We start from the raw sequence: 24576 nt of genomic DNA on the forward strand, positions 1-24576 counted from the left end.
GGCCCACTCCTGTTCCCTCCTTTATACCGCCATCTTGTTTCTGCCGTGACGATTGCCAGTTACTATTGGCCTCTGCTCAGTTGGTGGTGGTTGGCCGGCGAATGCAGACCTATTTTGACCTGTATTCTGTAGTTCACTTTTAATAATTAGTGTTTTGTTTTTTATTAAGTGCATTTTTTAGAGTTAGTGAAGTTGACACACAACATGATGGTTGTGATTCTTTACTTACGCGTGTCACAACGCTCTGGTATGATTTGTTTATTTTACCCTAGTTTGTAATGTGTCTTAGGTTAGTTAGTTACCTGAAGAAGAGATCAGTTTGCAGATCTCGAAACGTAGTGTTAATGATATTTTGTATCACTGAACGATGGAAAATATCCGGGAAAATCCTCTTTCCTTTACTTGTCTTAGTCACAAGTGTTTTATATTTTAAAAACTTTGTGATTTCACAAAGGAAAATAGACATTCTAGTACTAAGGAGGTATCTCAAGGCCCAGCCGACAGAAAAACTGCTGAAGATAAGGTTATGAAACTTTTACTTTATGTAAATAAAAACGTAGTAGGAGTTAAAACATGTTATTTATAAAATGTAATTTCTCTAAAACTTCATTCAAAATCGCATTTTACCTTTAGTAGTTTTTATATTGGCCTAGTTACAAAAATCATTAGAACCCCACTCTATTTAACCCGGCTACATAACCCTATTTGTTAAAAGATTGCTAGACGACTCCTAGATACCCAAAGGTTTGAACCTCCATTTGACGGAATTTGAAGATGGAGCCAAAAAAACTAGAACTTCACTGGAGGAAGCTTTTGATTCTTATTAAGATGTAGTAAAGCTATGTTAGCTTTAATACGATATAAAGATATCTTCTTTGTTTGAAGTTTGTTTTGACGAAGGAAGGATTGTGAAGGAAACAGGATTTTTCCATCCATTCGCCATTGTTCAGTGATACGAAAAATCAGTAACACTACGTTTCGAGATCTGCAATCTGATCTCTTCTTCAGGTAACTAACTAACCTAACACGTAACTACAAACTATGTTAAAATAAACGTAGTGCTATTGATGTTTTGTATCACTGAACGATGGCAAATTTCCGAAAAAAAATTAAGATATGTTATTCTTTCTTATATTTTATTCGAACCTAACACACACGTTACCAAACCTGTACGTATTTGGGCTCTTTTTATGATTCTTTGGAAATTATTGATGTTACGTTGGTCTAATTAATTATTTTAAATGGATTTTTTTTACTTTTGATCAAAGTTACGTTTTAATAAGATAGGTTTTGAACAGCCGATTTGTAACGAAATGCTAAAACGTACTTGTATTGAACAGTTCCAGCTGACGAATCCAATACAGCAGAGAGGTCGCTAATAAATGGACGCATTCAAAGTGAAGTAATTAGTATGACAGGAATAGCCGGGCCACGCCCGTACTATAGCACGCTTCTGCCGACCGTCCGTCGCACGGTATTGTTATTTGTTTAGTCGCTTCACCTCTTTCCTCTATTGGATCCGCTTTATTGGGCGGTTCGTAGTATTACAATCGATATTACAAATTGCTTTATTACAAGTTGACAACCAATTTACCTTCGTACTGACAGTTAGTGAATTAATTGCACACATAATCGATGTTTTCGTTCAAATTTTTAATTTTTTTAACAACGCTTTATCAATAAAAAGTATAAATAGTATTTGTTTTATTACAAAAGTTTAAAGGATATTCCACGATTAATAAAAAGTATAAGTAAGAAAACAATTTTAAATCAAAATAGTTTACGGTTTAAAGGATATTCCATGTTTCACTTTTAGGAAACTTTCAGTTAATATGTTTTATATTAAAATACAAATTAAACACTAGAAACATCGTTCATAAAAAATTCTATTCAGAAATGTTTGTTTCTAAAAATACACTTTATTAATAAACAGTATAAATAGAAAATATATTTTTTAATTAAAAAGTTTAAAGTTTACAGGATATTCCATTTTTACACTTTCAGGAAACTTTCAGTTAATATATTTTATATTAAGTTACAAATTGAACACGAGAAACATCGTTCATAAAAAAGTTTCGATAGCATTTTTTTTCTACGCTTTATTAATAAAAACCATAAGTAAAAAATATATTTTTATTAAAAAAAGTTTACAGTTTAAAGGATATTCCATGTTTCACTTTTAGGAAACTTTCAGTTAATATGTTTTATATTCAGATACAAATTGAACATGAGAAACATCTTTCATAAAAAGTTTCGCTCCAAAAAGTTATTTTTTTTAATACGCTTTATTAATAGAGTATATTTTTTTAATTAAACATGTTTACGGTTTGAAGGATATTCCGTGTTTCACTTTTAGGAAACTTTCAGTTAATATATTTTATATTAAAATACAAATTGAATACTAGAAACATCGTTCATAAAAAAGTTTCATAATAAAACAATTTTAAATCAAAATAGTTTACGGTTTAAAGGATATTCCATGTTTCACTTTTAGGAAACTTTCAGTTAATATGTTTTATATTAAAATACAAATTAAACATTAGAAACCTCGTTCATAAAAAATTCTTGTTCAGAAATGTTTTTTTTCTAAAAGTACACCTTATTAATAAACAGTATAAATAAAAAAATATATTTTTAATTAAAAAAGTTTACGGTTTACAGGAAATTCCATTTTTAAACTTTCAGGAAATTTACAGTTAATATATTTTTTATTAAATTACAAATTGAACACGTTAAACATCGTTCATAAACAAGTTTCGCTCCAAAATTTATTTTTGTTAATAATACGCTTTATTAACAAAAAGTATATGTAAAATATACATTTTCTTAATTAAAAAGGTTTACGGTTTAAAGGATATTCCATGTTTAACTTTTAAGAAACGTTCAGTAATATGTGTTATGTTAAAATACTAATTGACCATGCGAAAACAGTTCGTACAAAAATAAAACAACAATTTCTCAAATTTTTAGGATCAGATATAAAAGAGTATTTTTATTACATTATCCTTTATTCATTTCATGAGATCAGAATCAAATCAGTGTGTTATTAAAACCATTTGAGTTAGCAAATGTTAATGTTTTGTTAAACAGTGTTCAATAAGTAAAGGCACACTACTACTAATATGAAACAAAGAGAAGAGTGATTAAAGAACTACACAAAGCATTTACTTCTATGACGCATAACCTCTCTGCTGGCAGTTAAAACAATGGCGATAGAATATAATTGGATGTAATCGCAGTTTAAACTGGTCTTGTCTCCAACCCTCATTGATATTTGGGAGGATATAGGTTGTTAACGTCTAAAAATAGCAGCAGGAGCGGCGGCGCGGCGAGGCCAGCTGGCTTCCCGCCAAAACCCTGTTTACGTTGACGTCAACAGTGGTCAGCTGATTCATTTCATAATGACGGTATTCTTGTACTAGCTGGCTCACAAAACAATCATCTATTTTTCTAGGCACCGCCTCGTCTCTGTTGGACACGTTACGATTTGTTCTCACCTGCAAGGGGGAGCTGAGCCTTAGCGTAGCGATGATGTAATGTTTGTCCGGTATATCTATAACTGTTATTTCGCAAGAGGGTGTCACCTTGGTGGAATTTGCGTTTGTGGAATTTGAAAATCACTCTCATAAAAGAAACAATAGCGTCAAAATTTAGCAGAACTGCTTCAGAAGAGAATATATTTTATATGATGTATTTCGCTTTTCAGCAACTCAGGAAAAATATGAAACGTGGAGATTAAAACACTTTTAGGTGACCTAACCTTCAATTGTGTTCTATCAAAAATCCGAAAGGACTATGCTTCCATAAATGATTCGGTTTTTAATTGATACGAGTGTAAATTGCAATAATTTAATCAAAATCATTACTGTACAGGGTTATTGAAAATAACTGCTTGATTTCCAAAATTTTACTAATTACTGATAGCATTGTGATGTAATAATTAACATTTAAACATGTTTAAAATATTTTCAATAGAATTGTAGATGGTTTGTTGTTATTCTTATATAGAAGGTCTTGTTGTTGTTCTTATATACCAGACATTCGAAACAACCCGTGTAAAGTAATTTTCAGCATAGGTCTGTTTATGCGTATAGGTCCTACTTGGCTGATTTGTTACTAAAAAATAAAAAATAACGTTGTAAAAGGGCTCGTTTAAATTGAACTAAAGAGTCGAATCTCTATGCACTGCATTGCCAGCTTTGGTAGCGGAAGAAGTCCGTCCATTCATTGCCAACTTTGGTAGTGGCCGCAGACCAAACTATCGAACCTTTGGCAGTTAATGTATTCAGATATATATCTTATCAAATCAAATGTATGTGTTTCTAACACTTAATTACGGGACCGACTTCAAATGATACCTTTCTAATTCCATTTTCTACCAATCCCATATACTATTTTTATTATTATAATGCGTTGTTAAATTAAACCAGAGTCTGTCAAAGACTTCATTCATAATCATATCTAGGGGGTATTTAAATATTTGATACAAATTATTAACTAAGGTACACAGATATCTGCTTTTAATTTTGTAATAAATTTGGACCCAATTCGAACATTTAATTCTGAAAACCCATCTTTCTTGACGCATGGAAAAACTATTCACATAACAGATTATAAGCAAATAATAAACTTCGCAGCATACAGATACGTTATTAAACTTCGTAGCTCTTATATAAGTAAGCTGTGTAGTAAACAATTTGGTGCATTTCAAAATTCAGAAATAACCAAGAAAATCGTCAAAGATAAAAAAAAAAAACATAAAAAACACCGTAAAAGTTTACAATTTAGAAACACATCACTAAACTTTACAGCTCAGAAACGTACTTCGCAGCTCATAAGCCCATTTTAACATCACAGGACAGAAACGCCTTAATGGACTTTACAATTGTACAGCCTAACAGCACATTTAAAAACCCTAGTAAATTTTAGAACTCAGAAGTATCTTGGTATACTTCACACATTTGGAAACTTCATACACTTCAATAGTATTTGTAACTTCTCGAGCTTGTATGATTGTTCTAATACTCAACACTGTCTTAAAAAATCACATAATTTTATGAATATAACCTTATAAATTAAATATAAAACGTTTTTGTCTCCAAAAAATAAGGCTTACATGACAGCTATTAACTTAATTAATTTCAATTGTCTCTGTGGTCTTAAGATTAAAAAGATCAAAGATAGAACCAACAAACTTATCTGGTACAAAGAAATTGTATTCATATGTGGGCATATAGGAGCATATATGAATCTTTATAGACTCTTATGTAGATACCCTATACAATTATATTTCGAGATTCTTTCTCTACAATATTCTTCTACAATATACAGATTCTTTCTAACAGCAATTTATTGAGAAATTCTAAATATTCGATATAGGGAATAAAATTATTTTAAAATTCGTAAGCAATCACAGTTTAATATAATAAATAAAATTTTGTAATTAATTACTTCAGGATATTATGTCTCTACTTTGATGTATGCAAATGTACGTAATGTATAAATTAAAATGAAATACATATCATGGCACATTTATATCCACCCCATTATATGGTAACTCTATTCAAAATTAAATACTTAATGGGACATAAAATGTTCATTTATATTATTAAAACTGAATAGCGAATTAAATATTCATGTTGCACTCTAAAAGATTAGTGGTTTGTAACTGCTATTGGATAACCTAGGTGGACTAGTGATTATTAAATTATTATTTAATGTATGCAAAGAAGTAGAAATGTAAAAATAGATGTAAAAGTTTTATCAGTTAATTGTATTACTGCAGAGGATATACAATTCATTAGTTAAATTTTACATAAAATCATACTCTAATGCTTTTTAATTTTTCTTTTTTTTATTATTATTATAGTATTTTTATTGTAACCAGAAGTAAGGTGGGAATTTAAAAAAACATTGGTATCAATTTACAATATCGTGACCATGGAGAGGTATGTTCATTTTTTTCCTGTAAACTACAATTTTTCCTGAAAATAATAGTGAAAAAAAGAATTCGTCGGCAACGAAAATCAAAGGAGTTACGATTTTTTTAATTCTCTGGAAACTCTGTTTTTGACAGTACCTCTGGCAACACCATCCATATTTGACAGTTTGGTAGTGGCTCTCTCAAATAAAGAAGGGACGCCATTTTGAACTATTTTGTTCCTCCGTGTCTATTCTTAACCACCTAGTTCAGTAGTGGTAATGGCACACCTTTGTATTGGATGTTCATTAAGGTAAGTGATAAGTTACTGAAATGATGCTGACTAATACGTTAATCCTGTCAACGATGCCTGCCCGCTGCGCAGTGCTGTGCACTGCTTGCCCTTTTAGAAAAAAAATTAACTCGAGCTTGCAAAAGTCGAATCCCAGATCACGTGATGCCCCTGATGCCCGTGCTCCTTAACGCAATAATGCCCGAAAGGCATCAATATAATACAATAATATTCTTTCCCCCCAGTTTATATGCACCTGTGATAATAATACTAGGCTATAAATGCCCAACCCATGAAAAAAAGTCCATTTTCCATGGTCTTGGTATTGTAAATAAATACCAAAACATTATATCTAATGCATGTTCCAAGTTTAAGACTCTTACTCAGTAATCGTATCCCGTCTTTTTTATTTAAGAACCCTAATCTAATTCAGAATTTTAAGCTGAGTTAATTAGGTAAAAAAACTGAATTACATGAAAACGGGACCTCCGTATTTTACAGTGGAGGAATGAAAGTGCTAAAAGAGATCAATAAATGTAATACATTTATTGACGTTCTATGACCAAATACGATTTAACCCTTTCATTTCAGAACTCATTTTATTGTTAGGAACGCAAAATATTGCATTAAGAAATAAAAACATATAATGTGATAAGGATTTGGTGATGAAAATTTACCAGGAAATACAGTTATACAATTCATGACCGTCTCAATTTTAATTTCAATAAACTTGCTTGGTAAGGAAGTAGACAAAATTAATGATTTTACTGAAACTTATTTTGCTACAATTTTTTTAAATTTCTGTACGGTTGAAGGTGAATCAAGCATGATTATGGGGGTTTCACTAACCGTAATTTTAGCACAATATTTAAAAATCGTTTATAAAGTGCTCGAAATTATACCAATATTTTTAAAATGAGGGACCACCCAATTGAAAGAGGGGGAGGGTAAGAGATAGAAAATTGCTACCGAGAGAAACAATGAAGAGTGTCATTGAAAGAACTAAGAGTGTTCACAAAGAGATCGTCACAAAAGTCTGCTTTTATATTTTCTGTGACAATACACAATGACTGACTCGCTGTATGAGTTTTTCATCATGTCTGAGCCAAGCAGTGTTGTCTATTTAGCTGCTTTTTTCGACACATATTCTACCGGTATCAAGCTGTTTGAGACAGTTTATTTGTTAATTGTTTGGCGTGTTTACAGTGAAATTTATTGTAAGATTGATTCTATTACACAGAATTTCGTGATTTGCTACACAAACATTGTCAAACACGGTATTATTTATGATGATGAAATATCACACCGTAATTAGTTAAACAAAAAAAAAAAAATATATATATATATATATATATATATATATATATATATATTTAATTTAATCTTCTTACCCTGTAACAATTAAAGTTTAACAAAATCTATCCAAAAAAATTGACAAGCTTTGTATATCTCTTTCGTTATAATATTCCGACATAATTAAACAAAAAATAAAAAGTGCATTGCATCTCCATACTATTACAATCATCTTTTAAACAAAATCAATACCACGATATACTGATAAGCTTTTTATATTTCATTCATAGAATATAGAAATTCAATGATAATTTTCCGACATAGCTAAATAAACAAAAAATAAACATGCATTGCATCCCCATACCTTATTACAATTAACCTTTGAAACAAAATTGATACCACGAAATATTGATAAGCTATATTTAGTTTTTTTGCGACATAGTTAGTTAAACAAAAATATAAACATTGCATTGCATGTCCATGCCGTATTACGATTAACTTTTAAACAAAATCAATACCACGAAATATTGATAAGCTTTTTATATTTCATTTTAATGATAATTTTCCGTAATAGTTAGCTAAACAAAAAATAAACATTACGTTGCATGTCCATAACTTATTAAACTTAACTTTTAAACAAAATCAATACCACGAAATATTGATAAGCTTTTTATATTTCATTTTAATGATAATTTTCCGTAATAGTTAGCTAAACAAAAAATAAACATTACGTTGCATGTCCATAACTTATTAAACTTAACTTTTAAACAAAATCAATACCACGAAATATTGATAAGCTTTTTATATTTCATTTTAATGATAATTTTCCGTAATAGTTAGCTAAACAAAAAATAAACATTACGTTGCATGTCCATAACTTATTAAACTTAACTTTTAAACAAAATCAATACCACGAAATATTGATAAGCTTTTTATATTTCATTTTAATGATAATTTTCCGTAATAGTTAGCTAAACAAAAAATAAACATTATACGTTGCATGTCCATAACTTATTAAACTTAACTTTTAAACAAAATCAATACCACGAAATATTGATAAGCTTTTTATATTTCATTTTAATGATAATTTTCCGTAATAGTTAGCTAAACAAAAAATAAACATTACGTTGCATGTCCATAACTTATTAAACTTAACTTTTAAACAAAATCAATACCACGAAATATTGATAAGCTTTTTATATTTCATTTTAATGATAATTTTCCGTAATAGTTAGCTAAACAAAAAATAAACATTACGTTGCATGTCCATAACTTATTAAACTTAACTTTTAAACAAAATCAATACCACGAAATATTGATAAGCTTTTTATATTTCATTTTAATGATAATTTTCCGTAATAGTTAGCTAAACAAAAAATAAACATTACGTTGCATGTCCATAACTTATTAAACTTAACTTTTAAACAAAATCAATACCACGAAATATTGATAAGCTTTTTATATTTCATTTTAATGATAATTTTCCGTAATAGTTAGCTAAACAAAAAATAAACATTGCATTGCATGTCCATAACTTATTAAACTTAACTTTTAAACAAAATCAATACCACGAAATATTGATAAGCTTTTTATATTTCATTTTAATGATAATTTTCCGTAATAGTTAGCTAAACAAAAAATAAACATTACGTTGCATGTCCATAACTTATTAAACTTAACTTTTAAACAAAATCAATACCACGAAATATTGATAAGTTTTTTATATTTCATTTTAATGATAATTTTCCGTAATAGTTAGCTAAACAAAAAATAAACATTGCGTTGCATGTCCATAACTTATTAAACTTAACTTTTAAACAAAATCAATACCACGAAATATTGATAAGCTTTTTATATTTATTTTTAATGATAATGTTCCGCAATAGTTAGCTAAACAAACAATAAACATTGCATTGTATCGCCATATATTATTACAATTAACTTCTAAACCACATCCATAACACGAAATATTGATTAGCTTTTTATATTTAGTTTTAATTATAATTTTCCGACATGGCTTGCTGAACAAAAAAATAAACATTGCATTGCATCTCTACACCTTATTACAATGAATTTTAAACAAAATTGTTACCGTGAAATATTGATAAGCTTTTTATGATTGCGTTTCAGTGATAACTTTCTGACAATCTACAATAGAATGTACGTTCCAAAGTACAGTTTAAGCCCATTACAAATATACGTACTTAATTGTTATTCTGTGTTTTACAAAGCAAATCGCATTCAAACGTAACTAAGAATTTTCTTTTGAAATTGCAGTTGTAAAATTTATTCTTGAAATTTGCAATATAAATAGTTTTTTATGATTGCCCATTCACAATTCGAAACTGAATTCTGTAAAAATTCCTTTATGCTAATTTTCAAAGGGAAGCTCTAATTGTTGAGCATGAAATACAGCCCTGGTTGGCATGAAAACAACGAAACACAATTTCGTGAACAATCGCGCTTTAAGCGTGATTTATTGGCCGTAAACGTAATTTACATTTCGGAAGATCGCTAGACGTAAACAAAGCGTTGCACCACTCCCAGTCCCGCTGACGCGAGAGAGAAATTACGACAAACAAAACGTTCCTTCCCCTTTACCCTTTGTTAGTGTGTTGGACTGTTTCCAAAAATCGCGCCTATTTCTTATCTCGGTAACCAGAGTTGTTGACGTTTTGCTAGACACTTAAGGGTGACAGCGGTTGGATGTTCAAGGACGACCATATTGTTGAGAGTGACGGTACTCTCGCAGACGAACACGGTACGACTACGGTACACAGATAAAGACATGCAAGGGTTACCGTGCTGTCGGAAGAGCGATACATGGTGACGACGCCGACGCCAAAGCACAACTGAAGAGAGCTTCGGTGTGCGCGCGCCGCTTCACCGGCATTTGGAAATATTTGCGGACACCATGTAAACCGAGCGTATTTGACGGGTGTTTACAATAAGCCTGAACTGTACCGCTCAGTCGCCCCACAGACCAGCCTGGTTTATGGGCTGGTTTGATCTTTTCTTGTGTGAACTTTACTAATTGTTTTGCTTCAAACAGGTATTGGAATTTGCTTTGGGGAGGATGCATTTTGCACTTCTAAAGCAATGTTCGAATTTTTTTTCTAAACATTCTTCAAATTTGACGCAACTCTATCTCTCCAAAGTAATATTGGACACAGTCGTATATCGATCGTCGATTTAACCCTTTTAGTGTCAGAGCGAGTTTTTGTACTATAGCGGATAATGCCAGGCTGTTTTGCAGTTGATATGTCAAAATGCCTATAAAAGTGACCTATACGATTCAAAATATCAATCGTCGGCAATTTTCGCAAATATGCCGATAATCGCGTTGGGAATTACAAAGTTTAATGACGATTTTTTATCAAAGTGGCTTTATTTTGAAATGTTTCAATTTTTTGAAGGGTTTCTTTTAAACAAATTCTGATCAAAATAAAACAATACAGTTTTTTTATTTGTTAAGGTCTTACCAGTTTTAATTTGTAAACTCTAAAACCATAACTGTTAACCCATGGTGTGTAGTATGGAAATTGACCAGTTGTATTTACCTTGATGAAATCCACTTTTGGGTGTGATAATCTTATAAATAGTCATAATAATTTCAAATTGCATACACCTTTTAAGAAGAAAAGTATACTTCCTTGAAGGTAGAGACAATAAAAAATGTGTTCACACTCCACGAGAAATTTACGAGCGTTATCAGGAGAAATTTTTAACAATTTTATAATAAGGCCCAAATAAAACGTCTGAAGAAAACAATCTGTGTTCACACGATGTGCACGAGTCACTTCCTTCAGGAAGTAACATTTTTAACGATTTTTAATTTATAAAAATTACTATTTTATTAAAGTTTTTTTGAGAAAATGTATTAATTATAAATAAAACAACTTATTTTACCGCATTCTTTCACATACGTATTGTAAAAACATATTCTTATCTAGCAAAAAAATGTTGCGTGAACATTTTTTAAAACTTATTCCAACAGTAAAACGATTGCACCACTAAAACAAAAATCTGTTGTACAGATGAGGAAATGATTGCATCAGATTTCAAACGTCTGCACCTGTTGTACAATCCAATATAAACGGAAGCTTCTCTGGTTTATTAGCTTACAATGTTGGCAATCCTTTTCATTTACACAGCGCTTCTGAGGTGTCATACTAGTTATCTTCATTTAAATAAGTTCGGAAGAAGGTTAAGAATTTTTATGTATTCTTCCTACTACGTAAGGAATAAAAATACAGATCAAGAAATTTGGTGATAAGGAAGGTATGCTTTTGACCTAAAAATATATGAATATTGCATCATTGGCTGAGCGTTAGCGAAGCCTATAACTCTAAGAGCTGGACAAATTTAAATTCCTCCGAAAACAAATTGAACTCGTTATCTCGAATTGACCTATAGAATTTGAATTTTGCAAGAACCTTCATTTCTCTACAGGTAACACTGAGTTAATGATGGTGTATATCACTCCATGGCATTTGGCTGAGCGTTATCGAAGCCCATCACTCGAAGAGCTGGACAAATTTCAATTCCTCCGAAAAAGAAATGAATTCGGTATCTTGAAATGACCTGTAGAATTGGATTTTGCATGAATTTTCATTTGTATATAGGCAACACAGAGTTCGATGATGGGTCCAACCATTCCATGGGATTTGGCTGAGCGTTATCGAAGCCCATCACTCGAGGAGCTGGACAAATTTCAATTCCTCCGAAAAAGAAATGAATTCGGTATCTTGAAATGACCTGTAGAATTGGGATTTTGCATGAATTTTCATTTGTATATAGGCAACACAGAGTTCGATGATGGTGCAACCATTCCATGGGATTTGGCTGAGCGTTATCTAATCGTACATTGGTCTTATGAGCAACCATGATGGTACGAGAAAACAGAATAAATAAAATTGGAAACAAGCTGGGTATCAAACAATCATATGAGAGTTTGTAATGTGTGGCAAATTAACACATGTAGCTTATCTATACCGTAAAATGAAAAAATACACTAAAAAGTCAATACAAGGTGAAAACATTTGATTTTAGCACACTCTTGCGTTTTAGTACCTACACTATCTCACAATAACTGTTATTATTTAAACATTGCTATGAAACCTACTGCGAGTGAAAAAAATGTAAATGTATCATGTGGCAAGACATCTTGAGAAAGATCTCTACTGAAGGTTTTAAATTTTGCATGCAACCTCTATGAGAGTTCTATGATAGTGCATCTCTCCTCTCCTCGAAGTTTATTCTCATGAATTTTAAAGTTGCTTCCATTATTAAAATCTCGCACTCTTTAATATTTATTCTAGAGTAATTTTCAAGACCTTGACTACGAGGACGAGTATTCTAGTATTCTACGGAAATGCCATCCACTAAACAAATTATTCCAGTTCTAAACGAATGATTTGGTCCAGCTTTTTTTAATCAGGGAATGAACTGTACTAATTTGTACCAGACTCTTCAAAGATTTCAATTCTATCTGACGTCGACGTCACATACTATGTGCCATGTATGCTTGATTATGTTTGAACAAAGTTGTGTTCAATACATATTATGCAAGGACGTAGGCAGAAAATAAATTGGGAGGGGGGGCTCCAGACAACTGATTTTTTTCTCGCAGTGGGACAGAGACTAAGGTCCCATTTTCTTCCTTAAAAAGTTCTTGACCCGTTTCTTTGTGGAGAACGATCTTTTATCAGTAAATATCAGTAATACTGATCTATTTAAATAATAATAATAATTGTTAACTAAAAAAAATTTTAAAAAAATTAAACTTTGGGGGGGTCCAGACCCCTTGAAACCCCTCACTGCCTACATCCTTGTGTGTATGTGAGATATATAGTGTTAGAGAAACTGTTTTGTACATTCTTACCTATTTAACCATATTCCAGAGTATTTTACCACATTTTGAACACTCCGTATAAAATTATTCTCCCTATTACAGGTTGCTCGCTAAAAATAATAATTTATCTTACACAGCACATGTTAGTTTTAAAATTATAACGAAAATTTTTACATATAAAACAATGTGAACTCGTTACAGTGTAACTAGGTTAAGGTTAATCTGGTTAAAAATAGACAGTATATTGTGTACGGGTTTAGTTCTGTTTTGTTCCAGGCAGGAACTCGTGTAGCGGTTGCGGTTGAGGCAGGAAACAGGTACTAAATTAATTAATTATACACGAGTTTGCGGTGTAGGGCAACACACAGCATGACACTGTAGCCTTGCTTGTACCAGTGTATATGTCGTGTATCTAGGGAGGAGGGTGGAGTAGATCTAGCAATGTGAGCAACTTTATTGTAGGGAGATTACTTTTGTTGTAGCGAGGGGTAAGGGGGGAGGGATAGATAAGAGCGAATTCCTGAATTGCGATTCCAAGAATAGGCCGTTATACTTACCCCGCCTCTCTGCAACAGTTTAAGGTGTTGAAATCGATTATAGTTTGAGTAATGTTTAAAAATTTTATTATAATAATCTTTCAAGGTACTCTTCTAGAATACAGAGAAAGAACAATTTTATCACTTCACGAGGAATTATATGGACATCTGAAGTAGTCATTTTGGGCTATTTTATAATCAGGCACAATAAATTGAAAACTGCTGATGATAAAGATATCAAATTTTTACAGTAAGTATGTGATATATGGCTTTAGGGAGTGACAACACTTTTATTTTGAAAAATACGAGTTAATTTTTCCACCATGTATAATATTTTACGGAAAAAATATTAATTACATATTTTAGAATTACAAATTTGTTGCTCCCTTTGGGAGAATTATATATAAAATTGGGTGTTATTTAATTTTAAAAAATCGTATTAATATAGAATCTGTGTTGATTTTTTTTTTAAATACTCCTAACGCTTTCGTATTTTCAGTCTTCTTCCCGCCCGCAATGTCTTTATCTGCCTTATTCAACTTAAGAGTATCGTTTAAGTCGTTGTTAACAGTATGGTTAGTCCTGTGCGTAATTTAGAAATTTTCGGAATTTATTGATAATTACTGTACGTTTAACGTATGCATAGTGTCCATTTAAATATATACCTACTAGTAGTTACCCGCGGCTCCACACGCGATTGCGTAGGTTTTGCACCTGTTTAATCACTTCTGGTTCGAGTGAATTATATTTCCGATACCAACGTTAATTTTTCCTTCTTCCCATGATCAAGAAAATGTGTCAAAAAGTGTATATTTATGGTGATTGTAATTTACTCCGAGGTTAGTATTTTTTTTATTCCAAACCTGATTTTGCCTCTTTCCCGATCAAGAAAATATGTAGACATACACAGCTTTTAGAAGCCTACTTTTGTAAAAAGACAACTAATTTATGTTTCATAGCAGTCTTTAAATGTAAAAGTTAGATTACATTGTCTCTTATATCTGCACTGCTAGCAGTTACCCGCTGTTTTGCGCGTAATTTAGTAGGCGCTGCACGTGTATAACCACTGCTGGTTCGAGTGAATTGTATTTCCGACGCCAATTCAACAATACAAAAGTAGAAATACAGTCAATAGTACTAAAAGATGTTACAATCGTATTACATTAATTACCAAAGTTAGAATTGCTAACCAATGAAAATAGTCTAATAGACAAAAATAAAACAAGATCAAAGACCGAAACAATATGGTTAATAATACTATGTAAACACAAAATTCATCCAAATTAAGAAAACAGTTGATTAAATAATAATAATTTATTGTAATTAAAAATTAAATACTTAATGTTATTTTATTAAAAACGTACCGTAAGTAAAATTCATAGTCTAATATGCTCAATGTTTTAGGAATGTATGACAAATGATTGACAGGCGGAGTTATTCTACTCGTAAGCTCCATACAGTAGACCTACGTAAGGTCGTAATTGCTTAATTCCTTTAATTACAGTTGGCTATTGAGTTGAAGTCCTGCAATTTATCGTACCAGTTACCTCATTTCAACACAAACACAAACTTTGATAAGCCCATAATCAAACCTGATCAAAATTTAATATAGGCAACTTTACACTATAGTAGCGTTGGTAAATGCCATGCACATGCTGTAAAATGTAAAATAATAAGTTATCGTGAAAGTATTTTGTCAGATTATCTGTCGATATAATATGAAATGTGTTAATGTAGATTAGTCTTAATCGACTATTCAACCACATCATCAAACTTTATCAGTCTGATCATACGACGTTATCTAGTAAACGAGATTTAATACATATAATCAAACAAAGACAACTTTATTAAACCGCTCCATCAAATTTGTTGTTACCACGTATGATCAAACTTGATCGAATTTTTAATTAGGCTGATACATGATTCCGTGTGGGAACATCTGCCGTTTAAAATCGTAGAAGAACGCTCCATCTTTTTTACAAATTAAAAAAATAAAAATGATTATCAACCTGATTTTGTTTCAACGACCCAATTTATGGCTATTTAATTAAGTTTATTCTTAAATTATGGGGTATTTTCCCTAAAAGAATTTTTAAATGCTATAGTTATGCAAGATTTATTGGGACACATTTATTTGAAAGTAATTTTTCAGTAATTTAATGAGAAATTATTATCAGTGCTATACGTAAAAGTAGTAATCTTTACAGTAGACCCACTAAAATTTATGCGGAAAATAAGCTATTTACATTACATTTGTGCCCAACTATTACGGATATATATATATATATATATATATATATATATATATATATATATTATATGAAATTCATACATATGTTAATGAATATTGAATAAACAGATAACCTACAGAAATGTAAATCGAAGTAAATTGTGTTCGTCATGACATTTTAAATTAAAATATGATGATTCGAGTTCGATTGCCATGCAATGGAAGTGTAGGATATTCAAAAATCAATCTTACATTTTACCAAATTTAATACTTACAATAAGCCATCATTTAATTTCATAAAAAACAGACCAATTAATTGCTCGGGTTTGAATATTATTTGATAAAACTATGTAGGTTTCTAATTGTTAATTCCACTTTTTTGTTTAATTACGTATTACGTAGCCATACAATATTATAATTCATATGTTTCATCTATCTTTTTATCATTACAAACACAACTTATTTACTGCGCAAGTACTTGAATCTGTTTCTAAGTTTTAAGGTTATGTTATGTAAACATTCAAACGAGTTGGAGTTTTTCAACAAAGTTTTCATTTTTCAAAAATAAGCATACATCGCTCTGAAGTAATCTGAAATGTGTAGGTTGCTGATTAGGAACTGACACAAGCAGTAATATGAGAGCGGTGTACAAAATTTTATTTCAAATGGTTTTTTTCCATCACTACTAAAAACATATGTGATTGGTGTATGTTCTTCCAGGTGGTTTAAGAAAGGGCCTTACCACATTTTCATGGTGTATCATAATTCACTGCCACTAAACAATAGTAAAGAATACTGTTGTTATTAAATAAAAGAAAGCATTAGCATACTTTTTGAGGGGTTGTGTACGTAATATTAATACCTAAATTTGTGAATTATGTGTTTTAATAGTTGTTCACAACCTTTCATTATCCGTACTTGTGAGAAAGAATTGAAGGTATTGATTTGTATATACTGTACTGTCCGTCTCCAGATTGAGCAGTTAGTTACTGAGAATTACGCAAGGAGCAGCACATGACAGCGCCATCTGCCAATACAACAGTTGGTGCTATCTGTAGGTAAGTAGTTGAACTAGAACTGCAGTCAAATTAGACGTACGTCATGTTGAATTAGTTCCAACCAAATAATAGCTCTAGCAATATAAGCACGATGAAACAAGGACGTTGAACTACAATATACAACATTGTTTGGTTCGTATGAAAATTGTCAAAATATTCGTAATGTATTCTTTACTACGTGTAGTACGAGTATACCGTAATATTAAACACAATACTGCATGTAGGGAATTCTAATTACAAACAATATTGTTCTTGTTTGGTTTCTGAGGATGGTGCATTCTTTTTACTTTTTTCAAACCGATTATACGAGAGAAAATCGAATTTTGGATTTGAATTACAATTAAGAGTAAATAGGGATGCTAAAGTTATTGAAATATTCGTAAATATTTCAATAATTTGAAGATATTACTAAATTTATTCCTACTTATTTCATAATAATTTGACACTCCGTTAATCACAATAACAATTAATGTTTAAGTCTAAGTTAAGAGCTATATTTTCAAGGACGTAGCCAGCGAGGGGGTCCAAGGGGTCCATATCCTCCACATTTTCAATTTTTTTAATGATTTTTTAAATAAACTATTATTATTACTTACATACAGGGTGTCAATTAAGTCTGGAACCTCTTTTTTAATTTTTGAACCATAATAGAAAGAAATACCAAAAGTTCACACGTGCTTACTGGTGATAGTAACGCACATATCTGCCCAATTACCGACCGGAAAATCCCTTTGGGGGACGGTCCACAAGGAGTCAGACAAAATTCTTAAATAGCAGCATAGGTCAAGTTTGGTATCAAATTAAAGGTCTTACTTAGCAAAGTACAATGCCGCAAACCGGACTTCAAAAGGTGGATTCATTCAGTAGTTATAGCTATTTGAATTTTAAAACAATTGAACAATGTAAATTATTAAGTATTACAAGTAAACACCAATTTTTAAGTACCTGTGATCAAAGTAAGTGTTCAAAATGTTCCCCTCCCATCATCTGACAATGTAGTAATCGAAGCCAGGAATCAATAATTATTACCAATAACACAACTACTGTTAGAATGTGAAAGTGGCAGATTGAGTCATACACAGCATCCACAGAAACTTAACGTTTGGGCAGGTATTATAGGAAATCAAATTATGGGGCCATTATTTATCAATGGTAATTTAAATGGTGACTCGTATCTAGCAATGCTCCAAAATGAGATAATTCCTGCACTACAAGCTGCTCTTGGTCGACAATTTCAAAGAATTTATTTCCAACAAGATGGCGCGCCACCACACTTTGCTCTCCTTGTTAAAAAATACTTGGATACAATATTTCTTCACAGATGGATTGGAAGACGTGGTGCAGTAGAGTGGCCTGCTCTTTCCCCAGATCTATCTCCACTGGATTTTTTTCTTTGGGGATACCTCAAAGATAAAGTTTATCGTATTAAGCCTCGAGATTTGGCGCACCTAAGAAATCTCATAGTCCAAGAAGCTCAAGATATTCCTCGTGACTACCTTCAAAATGCAGTGGATGGCTTTTACAACCGCCTAGGATATTGCCAGACGATGGTAGAGGAACATTTTGAACACTTACTTTGATCACAGGTACTTAAAAATTGGTGTTTACTTGTAATACTTAATAATTTACATTGTTCAATTGTTTTAAAATTCAAATAGCTATAACTACTGAATGAATCCACCTTTTGAAGTCCGGTTTGCGGCATTGTACCTTGTTAAGTAAGACCTTTAATTTGATACCAAACTTGACCTATGCTGCTAATTAAGAATTTTGTCTGACTCCTTGTGGACCGTCCCCCAAAGGGATTATCTGGTCGGTAATTGGGCAGATATGTGCATTACTATCACCAGTAAGCACGTGTGAACTTTGGTATTTTTTTAAATGGTGGTTTAAAAATTAAAAAAGAGGTTCCAGACTTAATTGACACCCTGTATACTGCTGAAAGATCGTTCTCAACAAAGAAATGGGTCAAAAACTTTTTAAGGAACGCCGTAGTGGACAGACAGTAAGGCCCCATTTTGTTCCTTAAACTACGGGACAAACAGGACATAATCATTTGTCTGGACCTCTCCATAAATTTTTTTCTGGCTACGTTCTTATATATTTTAAAAGACAATATTTATTTCTTAAGATTGGAAAGTATGGCAAAGTATGGACACTCTTTGCTTAATGTATCATAGAAGGATGGTGTGAGAAATGTTCGGTAAATCTAGTTCTGTTCAGTGGCACATACGAGGGGAAGTTGCGATATTATCGTTTCGATATTTCCTATATTGATATCGATATATATTATCCGATATTATCGTGATATCGGAATAAATATAAAAATATCGGGGTTTTGATATCATATTGAATGAAAAGTTGTAATTATTTATTATTTTGGCTTTATCAGTTTTACGAAAGCAAAACTCAAACAACTTGCTTTGTTCAGTTGTTAAATGCAACGCCAGCAAAGAAATTAACTTTGGATGCAGATAAAGTAAAAAGTAACCAGACGATGCTTGGTTCAGTTAAGCACATTATATAATATAGTTGCTTCTTAAACTGTAATTGTGTTCTTAAAACTCAATTTAGATTCTTATAGATTTATATTGAAATGTAAAATTGTAATTTTTATTCTTACTTTGTCAATTGTTCCTTAATAATTGTGCTTCAAATGATTCTTAGTTAAAAAATGTTAAATACAATAATTTAAGGAATTTCTTTTTTATCTTTAAATAATGGTTTATTTTTTAATGTATTAAGTTGTACTTGTATTAAAACCATTATTTTGGAAATGAACTCGTAAGTTGTATCTTTGATTATGCTAGTTACACACAGTCATACAATCAAAGGTTTTATACACCAATTTAATCATTCCCCTTCCCTTATTTATCGATATCGGTCAATATTGAGGATATCGATATTTGGATTCGATAATATCGGTATATCGATATCCAAGCTTGATATTGATATCGATAACAAATATCGGAACTAGCCTCAATATTGCAACAACCCTACACAGATAGCGTCCATATATTTAATTAGAGTTGTAGAACTTACAAAACTCTTCTACTTTTCACTGATAACATTCAAAATATTGGGTACCTATATTTTATTATCGCTAGAGCTTGCTCAATATAACACGTTTAATTATTTACAGCAGTAACTTATATTTATAATCACTGTTTCTTTCGTTCGCCGCAAGATAGCGCGCAACCAGAACAATTCGATTGATAGCACATTTTAGCATTGGAACGACTAGGCCTCCAACTTCAGGCCCTAACTATTTCAGTAACAAATATTAAAATATTTGAAACTTCCAACCACGTGTCACGGAATTCTCCACCTTACCTCATAGATGGCCACCAAAAAGAACTATTTCACTGCCCAATCTCAGGTGTCCACCCCACTCAACCTCTTATAGCCCAAGAGGCGATTCCTAGTTTTTGGTTGAATCTAAAGATGCATTTCCCATCAATAAAACTATGGTCAGCTCTACATTCACTTATTTATCCTGTTGCCTGAACGTTATATAATTAGGCCTACTATTTACTTCTCTGTCGGTTGGTTTTAATTGCACTGAGCAAAACAAAATGCAACCTATGAAACATCATCTGGTATTTAAAACCCTATCGCCATTCCATTCGGTTCTCACCAAATCTAGCGCGACTGACGATTGTTTCCTAGGAGCCAGTCCTCTAAAGTCTATCCATCGAGTGTTGAGAGCTGTTTACTAACAATATAAAGGCGCAAGCAGTTGAGTTGGCACTACTGTTGCCTGCATGTGAACCGGCCTTTCTCTACGTCACGGCAGAGGTGGGCGGCGATTCACTCTCAACACTCACTGAATCGACTAGGCATACAGTGATCAAAATACCAAGTTGTGACCTATAAATAGCAAATTAGCTCTCGCCCCCTGAGCTGTTAGGGATTTATTTATTCTGAATTAGATCCAGGATTAGGATACCTTCAGTGAATACCATTTGTGGAAGCAAAGCTTTAAATGTTGGCAACTGAAAATTAGTCAAAATTTTCCACTGCTCTTTTTGCTGTAAACATAAAATTTTTTATTTCTGAAACCCATAAAACTATATATTTATGTGCTTACGACTAAATATCCTTTTATTACGCTATTTAGAATTTTTAATGCGGCTATTTTTGTCTAATATTATTTTTACGTACCAAATAGCCTAATTAATATAATATATACGAGTATATTTGCTTTTTAACTTATAGCCTATATTATAACTTAAAATTATATATACAACCTTATACATATCCCACATATGATATTTTATTAAATTAACAAAGGGGCCCTGTAAACCCTACGAAAACCAGTGCACATTTCAGAATTTCTTGTCTGTACGGTGAAGCCGTAACCAACAATTGGTATTCTTTTTACTTGAAAATCTCTACCCCAACACGTCAGCATTTTGAACCAACAGAATTATTTAATTATTTTATTTATGTATAATCACTACTTACCAAACACAATTATCCTAAAAATATATACAACACAACTTGGAATAAATTAAGATTCAAACATGTAAACAAAAACAGTTCCAAATATATCAATCTCCACAGGTTCAGTAGCATAGATTATTGACGAAGCTACGTAAACGACTGTCCAAACAAACTTGATAAGGGTTGATAACGGGGCCACCTTATCAAGTAATCGATTAGACCGGGTAGATAATTCCAGTATTCTTTCTATATTCCAATCCACAACAACTTTGACTCATGAGTATTGGTTATTGCGATTCTATGAAAGTTGTGTTTAATAAATGAGTTTTCAATAAATCTTGTAATTTGCATACTTGATTACATTTCCAAACGTTATGAATGAACAACAGTTACACAATAAATAATGCTAATCGAGTTGAAAATAAAATAAACAAATAAATTAACCATCTATTCAAGACACTAGTAACCTAATGCTTTCTAGCTTGGCAGTCACGTGACGGGTTGTATATTGTAGCTATTTTACAGATTCACTATTTTGTTTATTTAAAAAGAACATACCATTGCATTAAACAATCATTTCGAATAACTATGTCAAGGTTCCTAGTACCACATTGGTCGGGCTGTATAATAGTTGCATCCCTGCCAAACAGTCAAAATTCATGCCAAAGTTGAAACAGGTTGAAATGTTTTCCATAGTCATTGGATGTTTGACAGACGGAACTATGCCAAACAACCAAGATGGAGCAGCTCCTCCTTAGATCGTTATTGTATTTCTCATTTCACATCCGCTATTCTGTACTAATAATGCCACGTATCCTTTAATCGTGTACAATTTACCACACATATATCTTGTTTTAGTTTCCAGTCAAATAAAACAAGGCTGGAGTAAGCCACCTCACGTATTGTTTTAACAGGTTTGCTAAGGATGCATGCAACATTTTAAATCTAAACCTTTCATTTTTGACATATTCATGACATATATGCGGACAAACAGATAGACAATTCAAAAAAGTAATTTTACATCACCTCGGTAGACAAGAGAAATTGTATCAACCTACTGAGCTTCGATGAAGCTCATCCAATTTGTATGGTACTACACATAATACCATAATACAACTCATTATTGTCTATGTAACAATTTAAGTCTCCTACAAAAAAGTAAGCCTACAGACGAAATACTTCGCGATATCTTACGTATGGTTAAGCTACATGTGTTACTTTGTTATAAGTTAAACTTTCACAATTATTGTAGTCAGTTTGTTTGCAAATTTATTTATTCTGTGATATTACCGTTGAACATTTTACAAAAGTTCAGTCAAACACTAACGCTCAGTCAAGTTACGAGTAACATGCACCATCAATTAACTCAATGTTGTCCCTTGCAACTTTGCAGATTCAAGCATAATTTTAAGTTTAAAGTTCATTTCGTTTTCGAGTTATCGTGCAAAGAGACATACAGAAATTAATTTTTTTCCAAACTCTCGAGTTATATGCTTCGTCGCTAACGCTCAGCGAATAACTGCTGTGGTTTGATTAACTGAACTTTTTTACCACATTTAGTCGCGTATATTCTATTTTTACTACTACGTCCATTTTCAGGTTATTAACTGTACGTTATTGAACTCGTTTTCACAATTTTTTTTAAACAAAGAGGTATGTTCTGTTCTGCTTCCCCTCCAGTTTATCCTCATAATGTGGTATATATGCGTATGTACTGTGATAAATATCCATTAGGACCCTTTTCCATTCCACTCCTTCTTCGAGCATACAAGATGAAAGGATGAACTTTTATTTTTTTAATTTTAAAGTAGAGAAGAGCTCTATGTGCTGGCAACACATGAAAGCATGTTAGAGTTGCCAAACAATGTAATAGAACGTTTGAACGTTTGTTAATAAGAAATTACAAAATCATGTACATTAAGTGCTGTAAAATGTCCTTAACAGCAACAATAACGTTATTTATCCTCGTATTAGCCTCCAAAGTGATTTAGTAGAAGTTATGTAAATACTAAAAATGTAATATTATTATTATGTATAGTGTACATTCTGTTATTGTAATAATGAGTTATTAATACACACATATTGTTGAGAACCATGAAGTGTTAAAAAACAACTTCGACAAAATATTATGTATACTACAAAAATACATTATTTAATTTAGCAAAATATAGAAAGTAGAGGAAATGATTCCTTCTTCAGTCTACGCTTTTCTTACCTCGTCTTTCCTACTTACACACTATATTTAAATTAAAGAGAAAATGATAAACTACAACCTGTTTAGTGTGACGTCATAGTTGTCGAAAACATAAAATAGGGAATTAAATATTTGAACAATATATGTGATATATATACATTATGTATATATATATATATATATACAGGTATATATTATATGTTGAGTATGTGATCAGAATTATGTGATGGGAAATCAGAACCTGACCTGTTGTCTGATTATTGACCTAGTATGGAGACATTTAAATATTTGAAATTAAGAGTTTATATTCTTTTACATTTTCTCTCCCATGCATCTTATACTTTAGTAGTCTTATTAAGGCTTATACTTATGCGGCTGGTATCATGAATATCAAATACGTCAAAGGATATTAAACCAAAACTGGCAGAGCCAGTGATGCACGTTCTCTTGTAAAGGTGTGTGGAAAGGGGGCAGGGCTGTATCGTAATTGGAGAAGCTCTAACAATCAACAACCAGTATAAATAAACAGTGTTCAATAAGGTTTCATAATCGCAGGCTGCCAGGATTCTGATAATCTCATGCTGTCTTTGTGTTGAGTAATCTTCATTCCTGATTATTTCTAAAGTTTAGCTCAGTATCAGTGCCAGTGCTTAGGGCAGTGGAGCACTGGTGCTTTAAAAACTCTATGGATCTGAACATATCTAAGTGACCTTTTCCAGATCTCGAAATCTACTTTTTCATGACTATTACCTT

General features: G+C 31.7%; 1 protein-coding gene across 2 annotated transcripts in view; it reads right to left on the reverse strand.

Moving 5' to 3' along the window:
- LOC124353113 (uncharacterized protein ZK1073.1) overlaps positions 1 to 24576 on the reverse strand; it is a 128388-nt gene that overhangs the window by 83173 nt on the left and 20639 nt on the right. Inside the window, exon 1 of one of the 2 annotated variants that reach the window (XM_046802948.1) lies at positions 10307 to 10346. The exons of the other annotated variant lie outside the window; for it this stretch is intronic. Coding sequence (XP_046658904.1) covers positions 10307 to 10330 — 24 coding nt within the window. The 5' untranslated portion in view covers positions 10331 to 10346. Of the gene's footprint in view, positions 1 to 10306; positions 10347 to 24576 lie in introns of those variants that run through there. 2 annotated transcript variants of the gene reach the window in all.

Source organism: Homalodisca vitripennis, chromosome 1, assembly GCF_021130785.1.
Source record: "Homalodisca vitripennis isolate AUS2020 chromosome 1, UT_GWSS_2.1, whole genome shotgun sequence".
NCBI classification, from domain to species: domain Eukaryota; kingdom Metazoa; phylum Arthropoda; class Insecta; order Hemiptera; family Cicadellidae; genus Homalodisca; species Homalodisca vitripennis.